Source organism: Camelus dromedarius, chromosome 15, assembly GCF_036321535.1.
Source record: "Camelus dromedarius isolate mCamDro1 chromosome 15, mCamDro1.pat, whole genome shotgun sequence".
Taxonomy (NCBI): domain Eukaryota; kingdom Metazoa; phylum Chordata; class Mammalia; order Artiodactyla; family Camelidae; genus Camelus; species Camelus dromedarius.
In genome coordinates, this window is record NC_087450.1 from 19707333 (window position 1) to 19721483 (window position 14151).

The window sequence follows — 14151 nt, forward strand, 5'->3', positions numbered from 1 at the left end:
CCAGTGCTTACAGCTGGAACAATTTGAGTGAAAAACAATAAACAACAGCACTGAATTGTAATCCAAGTGTAAAATCCATGAGTCCTTTACTGATATAAATGAATGAAAGAATAAACAAATATATGAAAAACAAACAAATCTCCCATACAGCATTCTAAATAATTTATTTACGTCTTCCCCTCAAGAAGGTGGAGCTTACTTCCACACTCCTTGAGTGTGAGCTTAGTGACTTGCTTTCTAAGAGTAGATTATAGGGGTTGGAGAACTTGACAAACATTAACTCAGCTGGGTCATTAAGGATACAATTGTCACCAATAAATCATGTTGACAGTATGTGTCCTTGATACAGTATGATGCAAAGGGTACCTCATCTGTGTGGTCTTCCTCCCAAAATTTCATAACCTGAGTTTTACATCAGACAAACTCATTTTGAGGGAAATTCTACAGAAATACCTGACCACTACTCCTGAAAACTGTCAAGGTCATCAAAAGAAAGTCTGAGAAAGTGTCAAGTACCGCAGCCAAGGAGAGCTTTAGACATGACATCTAAATGTAATGAATTCAAAATGAGGTCCTAGAACCATATAAAGAACATGAGAGCAAAACTATTGAGATCTAAAGTGTGGAGTTTAGTTAATAGTAATCTGCCAGTGTTAGTTCCTTAGTCACAACAAATGTAACATAGTAGTAATGTTAACAATAAGGAATATAGGGAGAAGGGTCTGTGTGAACTGCCTGTTCTACTTCTTCTAAAACAAAAGGTTTATGTGAGAAAAACACCTTTTGGTGATGGGTACACATGGATTGGCAATGGTACTCTGCTCATAGGTTTTTTTTCCCTGCCAGTATAGTTAACCCCACAGGAATAGGATATTTGTAAGAGCTGACACATATGCTGGTTGGTATTCATGTCCTGACTCCTGATCACAAAACAATTAAAAACCTATGCTGAACCAATAAACAAAAGCAAAAAACAAAGCTTTTTAGGTAGCTGATAACACCCAGTATTTGTGATAGTGCTGAAGAGATAGCATTTTCATACATTGCAGTGACATTGTAAGTTAATACTACCCTTATGAAAGGCAGTTTAGCAGTATGTACCAAGATCCTTAATTTTTTTTCCCCTTTTTTAACTCATTAATACCATTTCAGGGTTTCCAGTATAAGCAAGTCATCCACCAATACCGGTGTCCAGCAGCATTATTTATAACTGTGAAAAAATTAAAACTGGGTGTTCAGTTAGGAAATAAATTGTTACAATGCATTGTTTTAAAATTATGATAGTGAAGACTGTAGTAATATGAAAAAGTGCTTTTAAAATCATGTAACTTGAATTAAGGACCCAAATACTTGAACAAAATCAGTGTAGCTTGGAGTAAGAATTAGGGGTAGCATGTATAGAAGAAAAGGTACAGAGAAATACTTTTAAATCCTATGAATAATTGTAAGGAATGACTGAGAATGTTTAGAGAAAAGAAAAATGGTGACATCATAGGTGTCTTAAAATAGTTGAGTTGCAGTGTAGAAAGGGAAGTAGATTTGTTCTAAGTTCTCTAGACCCAGAGACTCTTAAGTTGTAGCAGGCAGTTTTAGCAAGGTGGTCTGTTCTTCCATATTGACCTTCCTAGTTGTTCTCAGAGATGAACATAATTAAAAAGTTATTTTTCTCCCTAGCAGAGCTTACTTCTTATTTAAAGTAAATAGTTTTTATAGAAATGAATAGATGGTTAGGTATGTGATAAAGCAAAGCAAAATGTTAATTGTAGAATTTATGTGATGGGACCATGAGTCATTATTTAGTAGAGTATTTTGAATCTTCCATTGTGTTCAAATTTTTGCAAAATAAAATGTTGGGGTGAAGGTATATAACTTAAACTGAATAATTTTTTAATCAAATTATTTTCTCAATTGCAGTTTTTTACAAAATTGATCAAGATGACACCTGCATGCCAAGTTTTTATATTTGAAACACATACCAAATTGAGCCTAACTGAAAACAGACTAACCAGAGTGACATATAGGTGGTAAAATATGTAGAAATGAAGTATTATGCAAAAAGAGAGTTTAATTTGAAACAAATCTGTAAACTAGATTACAATTAATTTTGGAAACCCTAATTTTATTTGCTTTGGCAGTACAATGGAAATTATCAAATATAGGTCGAATAGTGGGAGACAAAATTAGTAAGTGTATTGCAGAGTTAGACTAAGGTTAATAGTCTCGAGGAGACTCTGTAGTGAATGTTGTTAGGAGCATTAACTCATAAGTCTGACAACCTAGGTTTGAATTCCAGCTCTGCCAACAGCTGTGTAAAATGAGGTAGTTTTACTATTTTAAGTCTGAGAAGAAGTGGATATGATAAAAGTAGTGTCTACTACATTAAGTTACGATGTTAAATAATAAGCATTTGATAAATGTTAGCAGTTCTTGTTGTTATTGTTGTGGTTGTTTTACCATTATCATTATCGTCATCATTGTCATCATCGTTATCATCATCGTTTCTCAAGGCCAAATCTGGGCTCCCCCGTTTTATCTGTGTGACCTTGGTCTTTGCTTCTCCAAGATTCAGATTTTCCAGTGTTAACACCATCTACCTCCAGGATGATTGTGAGGATTAAATGAGATATTTATAAAGTACCTAGATCAATACGTTGCTTGTAGTAATTGCTTTTACAGATGGGCTCAACTAATGAGTCACTACTCTCTCAGAATTATGCCATAGGCTTAATAACATTTTTCAGGTATGTTAAAGAAGGGATTCTTTATTTGCATGCAAGCTTGGCCTAGAAGATTTTAAAAAGATTTTCCAAAGTTAATGTTCCATAATTGACATATTTATTATAATCTATACTACAAAAGACTTTTAGATAGAAGATCTCATTCTATCTTTATAACTTAAGTAATTTTACCATTATCTTATTTTGTAAAGAATAAGAAAACTAAGATCCTAAATTAATGATTGGACCATGTCAGACAGCCTTAAGTAGGTCTTCTGGCTCCAAATGATGTGTTCTTTCTGTTAAACCATATTATTTCCTGAGAAGAAATGAAATGATAAAACAAGTGGGAAAATTCTACATCTTGGGAAAGCTAAACAAAATAGGTTTAAAACTGTTTCTACTAATGCAATTGTATTGCCACTTAAAAAATAACAATGACAGAATGGAAGGCGTCTGTTTTTGTCATTCCTTGGGATCTTTCTCTGGTACCAGTGGTAGAGCAGAAAGATATTAAAAGAGATGTTCATGTCCCTTAATTTTTATTTTAATTTTTAAAGGGAAGAGTGGCTTTGTGTTTAATGACTGCTCTTCAGTCTATTTTATATCTTGTAAACATCTGACAGTTTTGTTTTACATTTTATAGCTGCAGCTTATCTTCTGGTGTCCCTTATACCAAGCAATTCATTCCGCCAGATGTTCCGGTCAACAAGGTCTTTGCACATCCCAACCCGTGACCTTCCACTCAGTCCAGACACAACAGTAGTCCTACATCAGGTCTACAACGTGCTCCTTGGTTTGCTCTCAAGAGCCAAACTTTATGTTGATGCTGCTGTTCATGGCACTACAAAGCTAGTGCCCTATTTTAGCTTTATGACTTACTGTTTAATTTCCAAAACTGAGAAGCTGATGTTTTCCACATATTTCATGGATTTGTGGAACCTTTTCCAGCCTAAACTTTCTGAGCCAGCAATAGCTACAAATCACAATAAACAGGCTTTGCTTTCATTTTGGTACAATGTGTGTGCTGACTGTCCAGAGAATATCCGCCTTATTGTTCAGAACCCAGTGGTAACCAAGAACATTGCCTTCAATTACATCCTTGCTGACCATGATGATCAGGATGTGGTGCTTTTTAACCGTGGGATGCTGCCTGCCTACTACGGCATTCTGAGGCTCTGCTGTGAACAGTCTCCTGCATTCACACGACAACTGGCTTCTCACCAGAACATCCAGTGGGCCTTTAAGAATCTTACACCACATGCCAGCCAGTACCCTGGAGTGAGTAAAATTGATAACTCTTGTATGTGTATCCTCAAACTGATTGGAAATACCTGTTTTTTTTTCCCTTGTGGGAAATAGTGACAGAATATGGGAATATGATCTAACTTTAACCATTCTTTCTTAAAGACTTAGTAACATGTATTTTTCTTGAATACATGTATAAAATGCTGGATTATAAAATTGATAAGTATGTGGATAATTTTTCTTAGGTTGATGTTGAAATTTTTTGTCTAATGGAATTTACCTGCTTTGCTTTATGGTTTTGTTAATGAGTCTTTCATATGTATCTAATGAAAAAATTCAGCTTTGTGGTACATTTTTAAGGCAGTATTTACTATTTAGATATTTATTATCAAGATCTACATGCTATGCGAAGCTGTGAGCTAGACAGTATTTTATCTTATGTGTAGTATTCCCTAGGGTTTTTGGGGGGGTTTTGTGAGTTTTTTTGCTCACACTGTGTTCAAATGAATACAATGTTTAAGTGGTGGGCCTATCAGAATACAAATATATGCTATCTAAATCTGATCCCTTTTTCTCTGCAGACTGTGGCTTTTATATTAACCCCTACTCTCCCTACATTAGGCTGTCATTCCTGGATATTTCTTTTCATTGTTACCTCTTACTCGTTGTTGTAAACTCAAGGTTAAACCAAGAGGGTGTAAGTCTGAAGGGGGCTGGAGGGAGTGCAGAACGTTTTTTCAAGCTCTTGTCAACTCAGAGGCCATAAACTGAAGTTGTTAAATGGGAGATTGTGGGAATGTACGAGTAGGAGCTTTTTCAAGACATTCAACATTTACATAAGAGTTCAATCAGATGACTACTGTTTTAAGTATTGGTATCCTTGAATTATGTGCTACACTTCTTTGTCCTGTTGAAGAAATGACCTTAACTGTCCTTTAGACATAATGTAGTGAATTGTTCAGAATTTCTCATCCAGAAAGAATAACCTAATTTCCTGTCAAGATTAGAATGTCTGTAATAAAGGAAAGAAAGTTAGTATATTAAGTACCAGAAAAGGTTCAAAGCTAAGGTGATAAGAATACAGTAGGAAAAGAATGAAAGAGTCTGTCTAACATAGAAAGAGTCAGGACAGGATTTAAGATTGAGCAGATTTGTCTCCATCACATTCACATCATAAATCTTTGGTTTAGTTACTGAACATGATATCCATAGTTAAATACACCTTCAATGAGTTCTGGGTATGTTAGAATATCCCCGAATGTTGTTTCTTGACATCAATGAAATGTTCCAACATCTTTATTTTAGAGCTTATCTATTAGAGATTTTCATGAAAATGGTGCTTAAATTAATTTTTGCCATGATAATGGTAGAACTGGGAGTATCTATTCATGGATAAGTATTAGGACAACCCTTTCCTAACATGTCCATGAGTAAATGAGTTTATAAAACCACATTCCGTTTCCACATTTCATCCATCAGGTAACTTGACCTGGACCATCCATCAGTCTAGAAAGATCATTCCAAATGTTGGCACAAAGGATTTTCTCAGAAACAGTATTAATGCAAGTATAATTGAGGGGTGTAAAATCTTTGTGACAAAATAGTAATTACTCATTTATTATAGAAAAGAGAACAAAGGACTGACACAGCATCTCAGGACACATTTGAAGTTACAAAACCGGTACTTTAAACAGTTTTAAGACTAAAAATGAACTGTATTGTAGTTTTTATTCTTCCCTGAAATTCTATTTTAAAATTACTTTCTTGTAGTGAGTAATTTATTAAAATTTTTTAACAGAATCCATTGGTAATTTTATAACTATTCTTGGATGGTACTGCAGTAACTATTTTTGGATAGTAGTACAATCTATCATTTGTGTAATTTGTAGAGCTGGCTAATGAGCATAACATTCAGATATGAGCAGATGACATTGTAAGATGTTGTAGGATTAAAAGGTCATCATAATGCTTATTTGCCCTTTCAGGCAGTGGAAGAACTGTTTAACCTGATGCAGCTGTTCATAGCTCAGAGGCCAGACATGCGAGAAGAAGAATTAGAAGATATTAAACAGTTTAAGAAGACAACCATAAGTTGTTACTTACGTTGCTTAGATGGCCGCTCCTGCTGGACGACTTTAATAAGGTAAAAGGATACTTTCTGAAGTTTTTGTGTTTTGTGTTTCCATATGAGGGGATGGGAACCATCATTTTGACACTTAAAAGGGAATAATTTAACTTGTTTGTAACTGAAAGTTTACCAGATCTTTAAGGTTATTGGGGAAGCATTTAAACCATTAGTCACCTTGGATAAATGTGTATTTTGAGAGTTAATTAGCTACTTTTTAAAAAATTATAGTTGATTTATAATGTATCAGTTTCTGGTGTATAGCATAGTGATTCAGTTATACATACATGTATTCTTCATACTCTTTTTCATTATAGATTATTACAAGATACTTTCCTATGCTAACAGTAGGACCTTGTTTATCTATTTTATATGTAATAGTATCTGCAAATCCCAAACTCCCAATTTATCCCTTTCCCCTTTGGTAACCATAAGTTTGTTTTCTGTGTCTGTGAGTCTGTTTCTGTTTTGTAAGTAAGTTCATTTGTCTCATCTTTTAAGATTCCACATATAAGTGGTGTCATAGAATATTTGTCTTTTCTCTGATTTACTTCACTTAGTATAATAATCTCTAGGTCCATCCACGTTGCTGCAGATGGCATTATTTTATTCTCTTTTATGGCTGAGTAGTAGTCTAGTGTGTGTGTGTGTGTGTGTGTGTGTACACACCACACTTTCTTTATCCAGTCATTCGGACATTTAGGTTATTTCCTCTTCTTGGCTATTGTAAATAGTACTGCTATGAACATTGGGGTGCATGTATCTTTTTGAATTAGAGTTCTCTCTGGATATATGTCCAGAGGTGAGATTGCTGTATCATACAGTAACTCTGATTTTAGTTTTTTAAGGAATCTCCATACTGTTTTCCATAGTGGCTGCACCAAATTACATTCCCACCAACAGTGTAGGAGGGTTCCCTTTTCTCCACACTTTATCGTTTGTGGACTTTTTGATGATGGCCATTATGACCAGTATGAGGTAACACCTCATTGTAGTTTTGATTCGCATTTCTCTGACAATTAGCGATATTGAGCGTCTTTTCATATGCCTGTTGGCCACCTGTACATTGTCTTTGGAGAAATGTCAGTTTAGATCTGCCCATTTTTTGATTGGGTTGTTTGTTTTTTTGTTGTTGTTGTTATTGAGTTGTGTGAGCTGTTTGTATATTCTGGAAATTAACCCTTGTTAGTTGCATCGTTTGCAGATATTTTCTCCCAGTCCATGGGTTGTCTTTTTGTTTGTGGTTTCCTTTGCTGTGCAAAAGCTTATAAGTTTAATTAGGTCCCATTTGTTTATTTTTGCTTTTATTTCTGTTTCCTTGTGAGACAGACCTAAGAAAACATTGCTACAATTTATGTCAGAATATTTTGCTTTTGTTCTCTTCTAGGAGATTTATGATGTCTTGACTTATGTTTAAGTCTTTAAGGCATTTTGAGTTTATTTTTGTGTACGGTGTAAGGAAGAGTTCTAACTTCATTGATTTACATGTGACTGTCTCGCTTTTTCCCAGCACCACTTGAAGAGACTGTCTTTTCTCCATTGTATATTCTTGCCTCTTTTGTTGAAGATTAATTGACTATAGGTGTATAGGTTTATTTCTGGGTTTATAGGTTATTCTGTTTCATTGATCCATATGTCTGTTTTTTTGCCAGTATCATGCTGTTTTGATTACTGTAGCTTTGTAGTGTTGTCTGAAGTCTGGGAGGGTTATGCCTCCAGCTTTGTTCTTTTTCTTCAGTATTGCTTTGGCAATTTGGGGTCTTTTGTGATTCCATTTAAATTTTAGAATTATTAGTTCTAATCTGTGAAAAATGTCCTGGGTAATTTGATAGGGATCACATTAAATCTGTTGACTGCTTTGGATAGTATGGCCATTTTAACAGTATTAGCCACTTTTGAATAGCTTTTATTTGGGTTTGGTTTTGGATTATTTGGGTTTATGTTTTAATAGAATCATGGAATTTTTAGTGTTGGAAGGAACCTTAATGTAGAGTCTTCCACTATATCTTGAATCCTCCTCTCTGTGGCAATTCATCCTATCTTAAGCTTAGACAGTCCAGTTCTAGAGGCCTCCAGAAACAGCTTCCTCCATCTTTGGATGAGTTTCACTGTTAATAGTTTTTTCATTTTACTTAGCCCAGATCTGCTTATCTTTTTTAACTGGAGGAATTGGCCGTAATAACAAAACATGATCTTTACAATTAATTGCTCAGAGCTACGAAAGTTATTGAATGGCTATAAAGGAACTGCTGTAAGTTACACTTAATTCCCTTTAACTATAGAAATAAAGTCCAGGTTAATTTCTTTTCTGTATATTGTATCTAAGTCTTGGGACTGATGTCCTTTGTTCGGCACACATTTTTTGGCAATACTTTTTGAACACTGTAGTTAGTTTCTTAAGCTAATCAGCCTAAAATAAGGTTATTTCAGATAATCTTCTTCAGAAGAGTTTTAAATTTGAATCTTTATTAGTACACAGAATGAAATTAACTGTGCTTTAGCCAGGCCTCTTTAAAGGAACTCTTTTAAGTTTTGGCATTAATTTTAAGGCTTATCTTCAAAAGAAGATTTAGAGCTTTCCTAGTTACTTTTTTTTTTTAAAAAGAAAACATCTCATTAAAGTAGAAGGACTTCCAGTTGTACTATGTAAGAGCACCTAATGTATTTTTCCAGTACGAATAATGAAATAAAGTCTCTTAGGAAGAGTAATGCAACTACTTTCGGGTGACTATGTAAATTATTTTTAAGGCCAACATATGTTCCCCCCCCCTCATGTTTCTCTTCCCAATAACCAGCTGATGAGTGCTTTGATAATACCAAGTGTATTTTATTATTATCTGGAACATAGCATAATGTAGACAGTAAACCCATTATAAAAAGAAACATTGTTTCTACTAAGACTTTAAGGATATTCTCATGACACCTCTCCTTCACCATTGTGAATAATTAAGAGTTGACTAGTATGATACCAGTAGATGTAACTTTTCTCTACATTGCATTGAGGGTTTCTTATTAAATATTGTCTTTTATTATCTTACCAAGAAATAGATGTAGCTGTCTCTTTTCTGTAGGTAGGAAAGTAGAGAGCCTAAATAACAATTTACTTTTTTTTTTTAACCATCTATGTGTTGTATTCTGATTCAGAGTTCTCAAACTGAATTCTATGTATTTTTCTAGTGCCTTCAGAATACTATTAGAATCTGATGAAGACAGACTTCTTGTTGTATTTAATCGAGGGTTGATCCTGATGACTGAGGTAAATATTTTATTGCATTTAACTATAGATTTATTTCAATTCAGTGTTCTCAGCAAAACTTCTTATATTGTGAATATTTAGAGTTTATGGTAGACTGTTTTACAGGTATCTGGATTTTAAATATGTAGATTAGTAAATGCTAATTTATACTCCAAGAATAATTAGGTCAGTTTTTAGAGTGCTGTTTTCTTTTTCCATAGTAATACATACTTTCCCCCTTATTTTGTATTTAGAACAACCACTTGAAATAGACTAGCTTTATTCATTTTATTTGTAAGAATAGAAACAGACAAAATACATATGATTTAACTGCGGACATACATAATTTCTCAAGAGCTGGCTTATTTGACGGAGTTCCATCATCAGAGGAAGCAAGTTGAGACTGAGGTGGTTAAAATCAGCTGTTCATTCTTCCTGTAATTATCTATGAGATGATTTTAAGTCCACAGAGGTGCGACATAACCTTTAAATAGGATGAAACAAGATGAAAGAATACATGTCAAGGGCACGATGAGAATTAAGAGGTAGGATAGTTTTTTTCAGTTAGCGGTATTAATAGGATAGGAGTACAACATGTATAAAACTGTACTTTGAAGAATTTGAACTTGCAAAGATTAAGTGGGAAAGCATTTAGATAAATGACTTAATCAGCACAAAGGCGAGAAAGTACTAGTTGTATTCAACAAATGCCAAGTATTTCTGTTTGGCTAAAACATAGATATGTGAAGAGGAGTAGTGAGAATTTCATTCCTTCATTCAAATGTTTGAATGTCTACTCTGTACTAGGCGTTGTGCTAGGCACTGAGGATACAGCAGTGGGCAAAACAGACATGGTTCCTGTCCTCACAGCTTACAAGTTAAATGCCACACAAGTACATTGTTTAGATTATGTGCTGCCACAGATTGTAGGCCACAGATTTTGAGCTGTGAATTGTGACTAGTATATAGGCTATGGGGAACTGATTTGAAGGATTAGAAAGAAGATGCAGTGGTGTAAAATAAAATAGGAAAAAAAGCTAAGGGGTTTAGTTAAGCTAATACAATTAAAGGAATCAAAAGATTGAACAAGCCAGTATGGTTAAATGAATTCCTACCTTTAGGAGCTCTTTTACCTCTTCCAGACCTACTGTCTTGAGTGTCACTGACAGCTGTTTTCCCCACTGACTTTCTTCAGAAGCCCTGAAAAGTTAGTTAAAGCAGTCACCTATTCTGTCCAGTCTTTCTGTTGTTGCTTGCTGCTTTGTAACCTCTAAGGCTTGCAATCTTAGAGCAGATAGTAACCAAAAAAAAAAAAAAAAAACCTGACTAAACAAATTATTCCTTCAAACTAAAATGCATACACAAAATATCAGAGCTCTGAAAATGAGGACTGTTATATTTTAAAAGAGCTGAATAGGGGGATTTGACTTGTAGGTAGAAAGCAAATACATTTGCTTTGTGCACATATGCACACATATAGTCTGAGTCTGAAAACATCTGTCAGAGGATGAGCAATACCACTGTGTGGCTCAAAGTAAAAGTGAAATGAAGTTTTCCATTTTTTTAAATCACCTGTAGTCTTTCAACACACTGCACATGATGTATCATGAAGCCACAGCTTGCCACGTGACTGGAGACTTAGTAGAACTTCTGTCAATATTCCTTTCAGTTTTGAAGTCTACACGCCCATATCTTCAGAGAAAAGGTTTGGTTAATCCTACTTCTTATTTTTGTTAGTTTAACAGTTAAAGAGTGAAATAAGGCTTTTAAGTCAAATGCTTCAAAGAATTTGTTTTTTATAGTTTATGTACAGAAAATGGGGCTGATGTTAGCTAACCATCTGAAAAACGTTTATCATGACCTCCTGATATAAAGCTGGAATGTTCTTGTTTATTTTCTTTATGCCTGTCTGAAAAATAGGAACTCATGCTTTGAGTGTCAAGATTTAGGAGATTGAAAAATACTTCCAAGCATAGGGATAACATGAGTATTTGAGTATTTGTGAAGCTTTTCTGGCTGGAAACTTTATGGCTTAAGTTAGATCATTTATTTTTTGAGAGAAATAACTATTATAAAACATAACTTTCTGTGTCCTGTAAGATAGTGTGAACTCTGAAGTGCATATAAATTCCTAGAAAATGGAACATACTCATCTTTAAGAAATCTAGCAGATTTAACATCTGTAGTCATTTCATGAAAATAACCACTTAGCTTTTATCAAAGTGTTTATGTAATTAATTTGATTTTCTTAGTGTTAGCATTCTGTAGCTTATAATAGAGGAAGTTTGACTTCAAGTGGCATGTTTATGTATGCTTTTGTATTTGCAGATGTGAAACAAGCGTTAATCCAGTGGCAGGAGCGAATTGAATTTGCCCATAAACTGTTAACTCTTCTGAATTCGTATAGCCCTCCAGAACTTAGAAATGCCTGTATAGGTAAGTTACTTGGAAAATAAACCTGGGTAAAAACCTAGTGGAAGAACATTTTTGTGGGATTGTGTGTGTGTTGAGATGTGATGTTAATTCTGTAGGGTTTGGAACATGTTTGTACTTTTTAATGTGTGACTCAAACACTGGCCAGCAGATCCTAAGAAAATCGAGTTCTGTTTCTTAACATACCAATAATTAACTATGTGATCATAGGCAGGTCACTTATGTATTTGGGCTCGTTGACCTTAGGTTATCTCTCGATCTCTTGCACTTCTGTTATCTTCTGATCCTACATAAATGAGGTAGCATCATGCAGATGTTTACAAAGTAGAATTGATACTATAAAAGGTTGGAGTGCTTATTTCACTGAGTTCTTTTGATTAAAAATACTTCTTAGTAGCTGTTCTTAGACTCCTGAGTATTTCACCTTTATATTGATTGTATATATTTACAATAAAATGATAATTTATGTCTGTTAAAGGAACCCCTCATTTTAAATTCATAGTGAATTTTTTACTCCCTTGGAGTCCATTTAAATGATCACTAGAGACAATAACTATTTACAGTTTCTTAAAATGACATAACTGGCTGTCATGTATAAGCAGTCATTCTTGGCATATGTTGGTCTGATGTTCTGTGGAATTCCTAGTCTGTACTTCTCCATCAAAAAGGGAAGGGCACAAAGCAGTAACCTCTAATTGCCAGAAACTCTGCCAATATCCTGTCATCATGAACTTTCCTCCTGTGTGGTGAGAGGATGAGAATCAGTCCAGCCAGCATTTGAAACATTGAAAGTAGATTAAGGATTCTCTCTCAGATCCAAAGAATTTTGAACCTTAGATTTCTAAGCTGCTTTGGTTGACTTTGTGAAGATATATAACAGTGTGCATTAAATACTTCCTTTAGTGCACTTCTCCATGATGCTTCTCTTAATAAATAGTTTTAAACTTTGGTTTCTAAATGATGCCCTGTTGTCATTAGTAATTCTGCTGATCCAGATTTGGTTGTGTATCAGGCAGAATTTCTCCCAGTGTTAAGACCTTACTAAAACAGTTTTATACTCTAAATAACTTTTTAGCTGCCACACTGCAGCCAGTCACCCGAACAGGATTTGTGAGTTTGAAAGTAGCAGGTAACATGCTCCAATTTTTTAATACCCAAATTGTGTTTGTATTTTCAGATGTCCTCAAGGAACTTGTGCTCTTGAGTCCCCATGACTTTCTTCATACTCTGGTTCCATTTCTACAACACAACCATTGTACTTACCATCACAGTAATATACCAAGTATGTATTCATCTAGCACAGTACTTGAACATGGTTGGCATTTAATCTTTCTGCGCACTGAGATAGAGATTTATTTTTTCCATTTATTCTTATTGTACACTTTTAATGTCTTAGTGTCTCTTGGACCTTATTTCCCTTGTCGAGAAAATATCAAGCTAATAGGAGGGAAAAGCAATATTCGGCCTCCGCGCCCTGAACTCAATATGTGCCTCTTGCCCACAATGGTGGAAACCAGTAAGGTATGTTGGGATGCCAGGAAAACCATCTTTCTCTAGTACACAGTAATTTGAAATTTCCCCTCTGGCAGTTATGAGTATATTAGACTTAAATGATCATTTTGTGGATCCTAAGATTAGACTCATTTGGACTTTTTAGTGCTCTAAAATGTTGGTTGAATATTTGCAAAATCAACAATAAGCACAAGTAGTAAGTTTTTTCCCCCCTCAAAAAATACCCTAACAGAAAGTCTCATTAGTATTTGTCACTAGGCTAGATTATAACTGGGTCATATATCTAAACCTGAAAAGTCAAATTAGGTCTTACTGTTGTTTATATTTTGCCATATAATCAATGACTTCTTTTACTGCCCTTTAACTATTTTACTTTGACCTAAGCCTAACTTTATCACTGATTGATAGATTTCTTCATCATTTGTAGCCTAATTCTTGTCCTCCAATACTTCCTCTAAAATAATGCTAATTCTAAATTATAGAGAGGGTACATTGACACAGGATAATTTATCTTAGTTCCAATGCCTCTCTAAAAAATGTTTCCACTTTATATGTCTTCACCCCATTTTATTCACATTCTCTCTTGCCCACTATCTTTGGATCTTAAATATATTTAAGAAGTTCTTATAAGATAAATATTAAAAATAATTAGCAGTGTAGTAACCATTACAGAAATAATTTGGAATCTATTTCAAAAATCAAATTTAATTCACTCTTCTTGATGATATGTCTGTAGAGCTAAAGTGTCACATTTTAAAATCCTACAGTAAATTTACTTTATTAAAGTATATAGAAATCAGGGGTAATTTTAATTGATAGCCTTTGCACACTGAAAATAAACTTGTGACAATTAAGATCTTGATTAACATTACTAGAAACTT

The 14151-nt window shown here is 34.3% G+C and overlaps 1 protein-coding gene across 6 annotated transcripts in view; it reads left to right on the forward strand.

The window, feature by feature from the left end:
• Window positions 1-14151, forward strand: part of USP34 (ubiquitin specific peptidase 34) — a 202416-nt gene that overhangs the window by 174553 nt on the left and 13712 nt on the right. For 5 of the 6 annotated variants that reach the window (XM_064494458.1, XM_031467101.2, XM_031467100.2 and 2 more), the window contains 7 exons: window positions 3364-3998; window positions 5951-6108; window positions 9268-9346; window positions 10904-11030; window positions 11654-11761; window positions 12936-13040; window positions 13155-13279. In XM_064494458.1, coding sequence (XP_064350528.1) covers window positions 3364-3998; window positions 5951-6108; window positions 9268-9346; window positions 10904-11030; window positions 11654-11761; window positions 12936-13040; window positions 13155-13279 — 1337 coding nt within the window. The remainder of the gene's footprint in view (window positions 1-3363; window positions 3999-5950; window positions 6109-9267; window positions 9347-10903; window positions 11031-11653; window positions 11762-12935; window positions 13041-13154; window positions 13280-14151) is intronic. The other variant, XM_031467102.2, reaches the window with a different exon arrangement.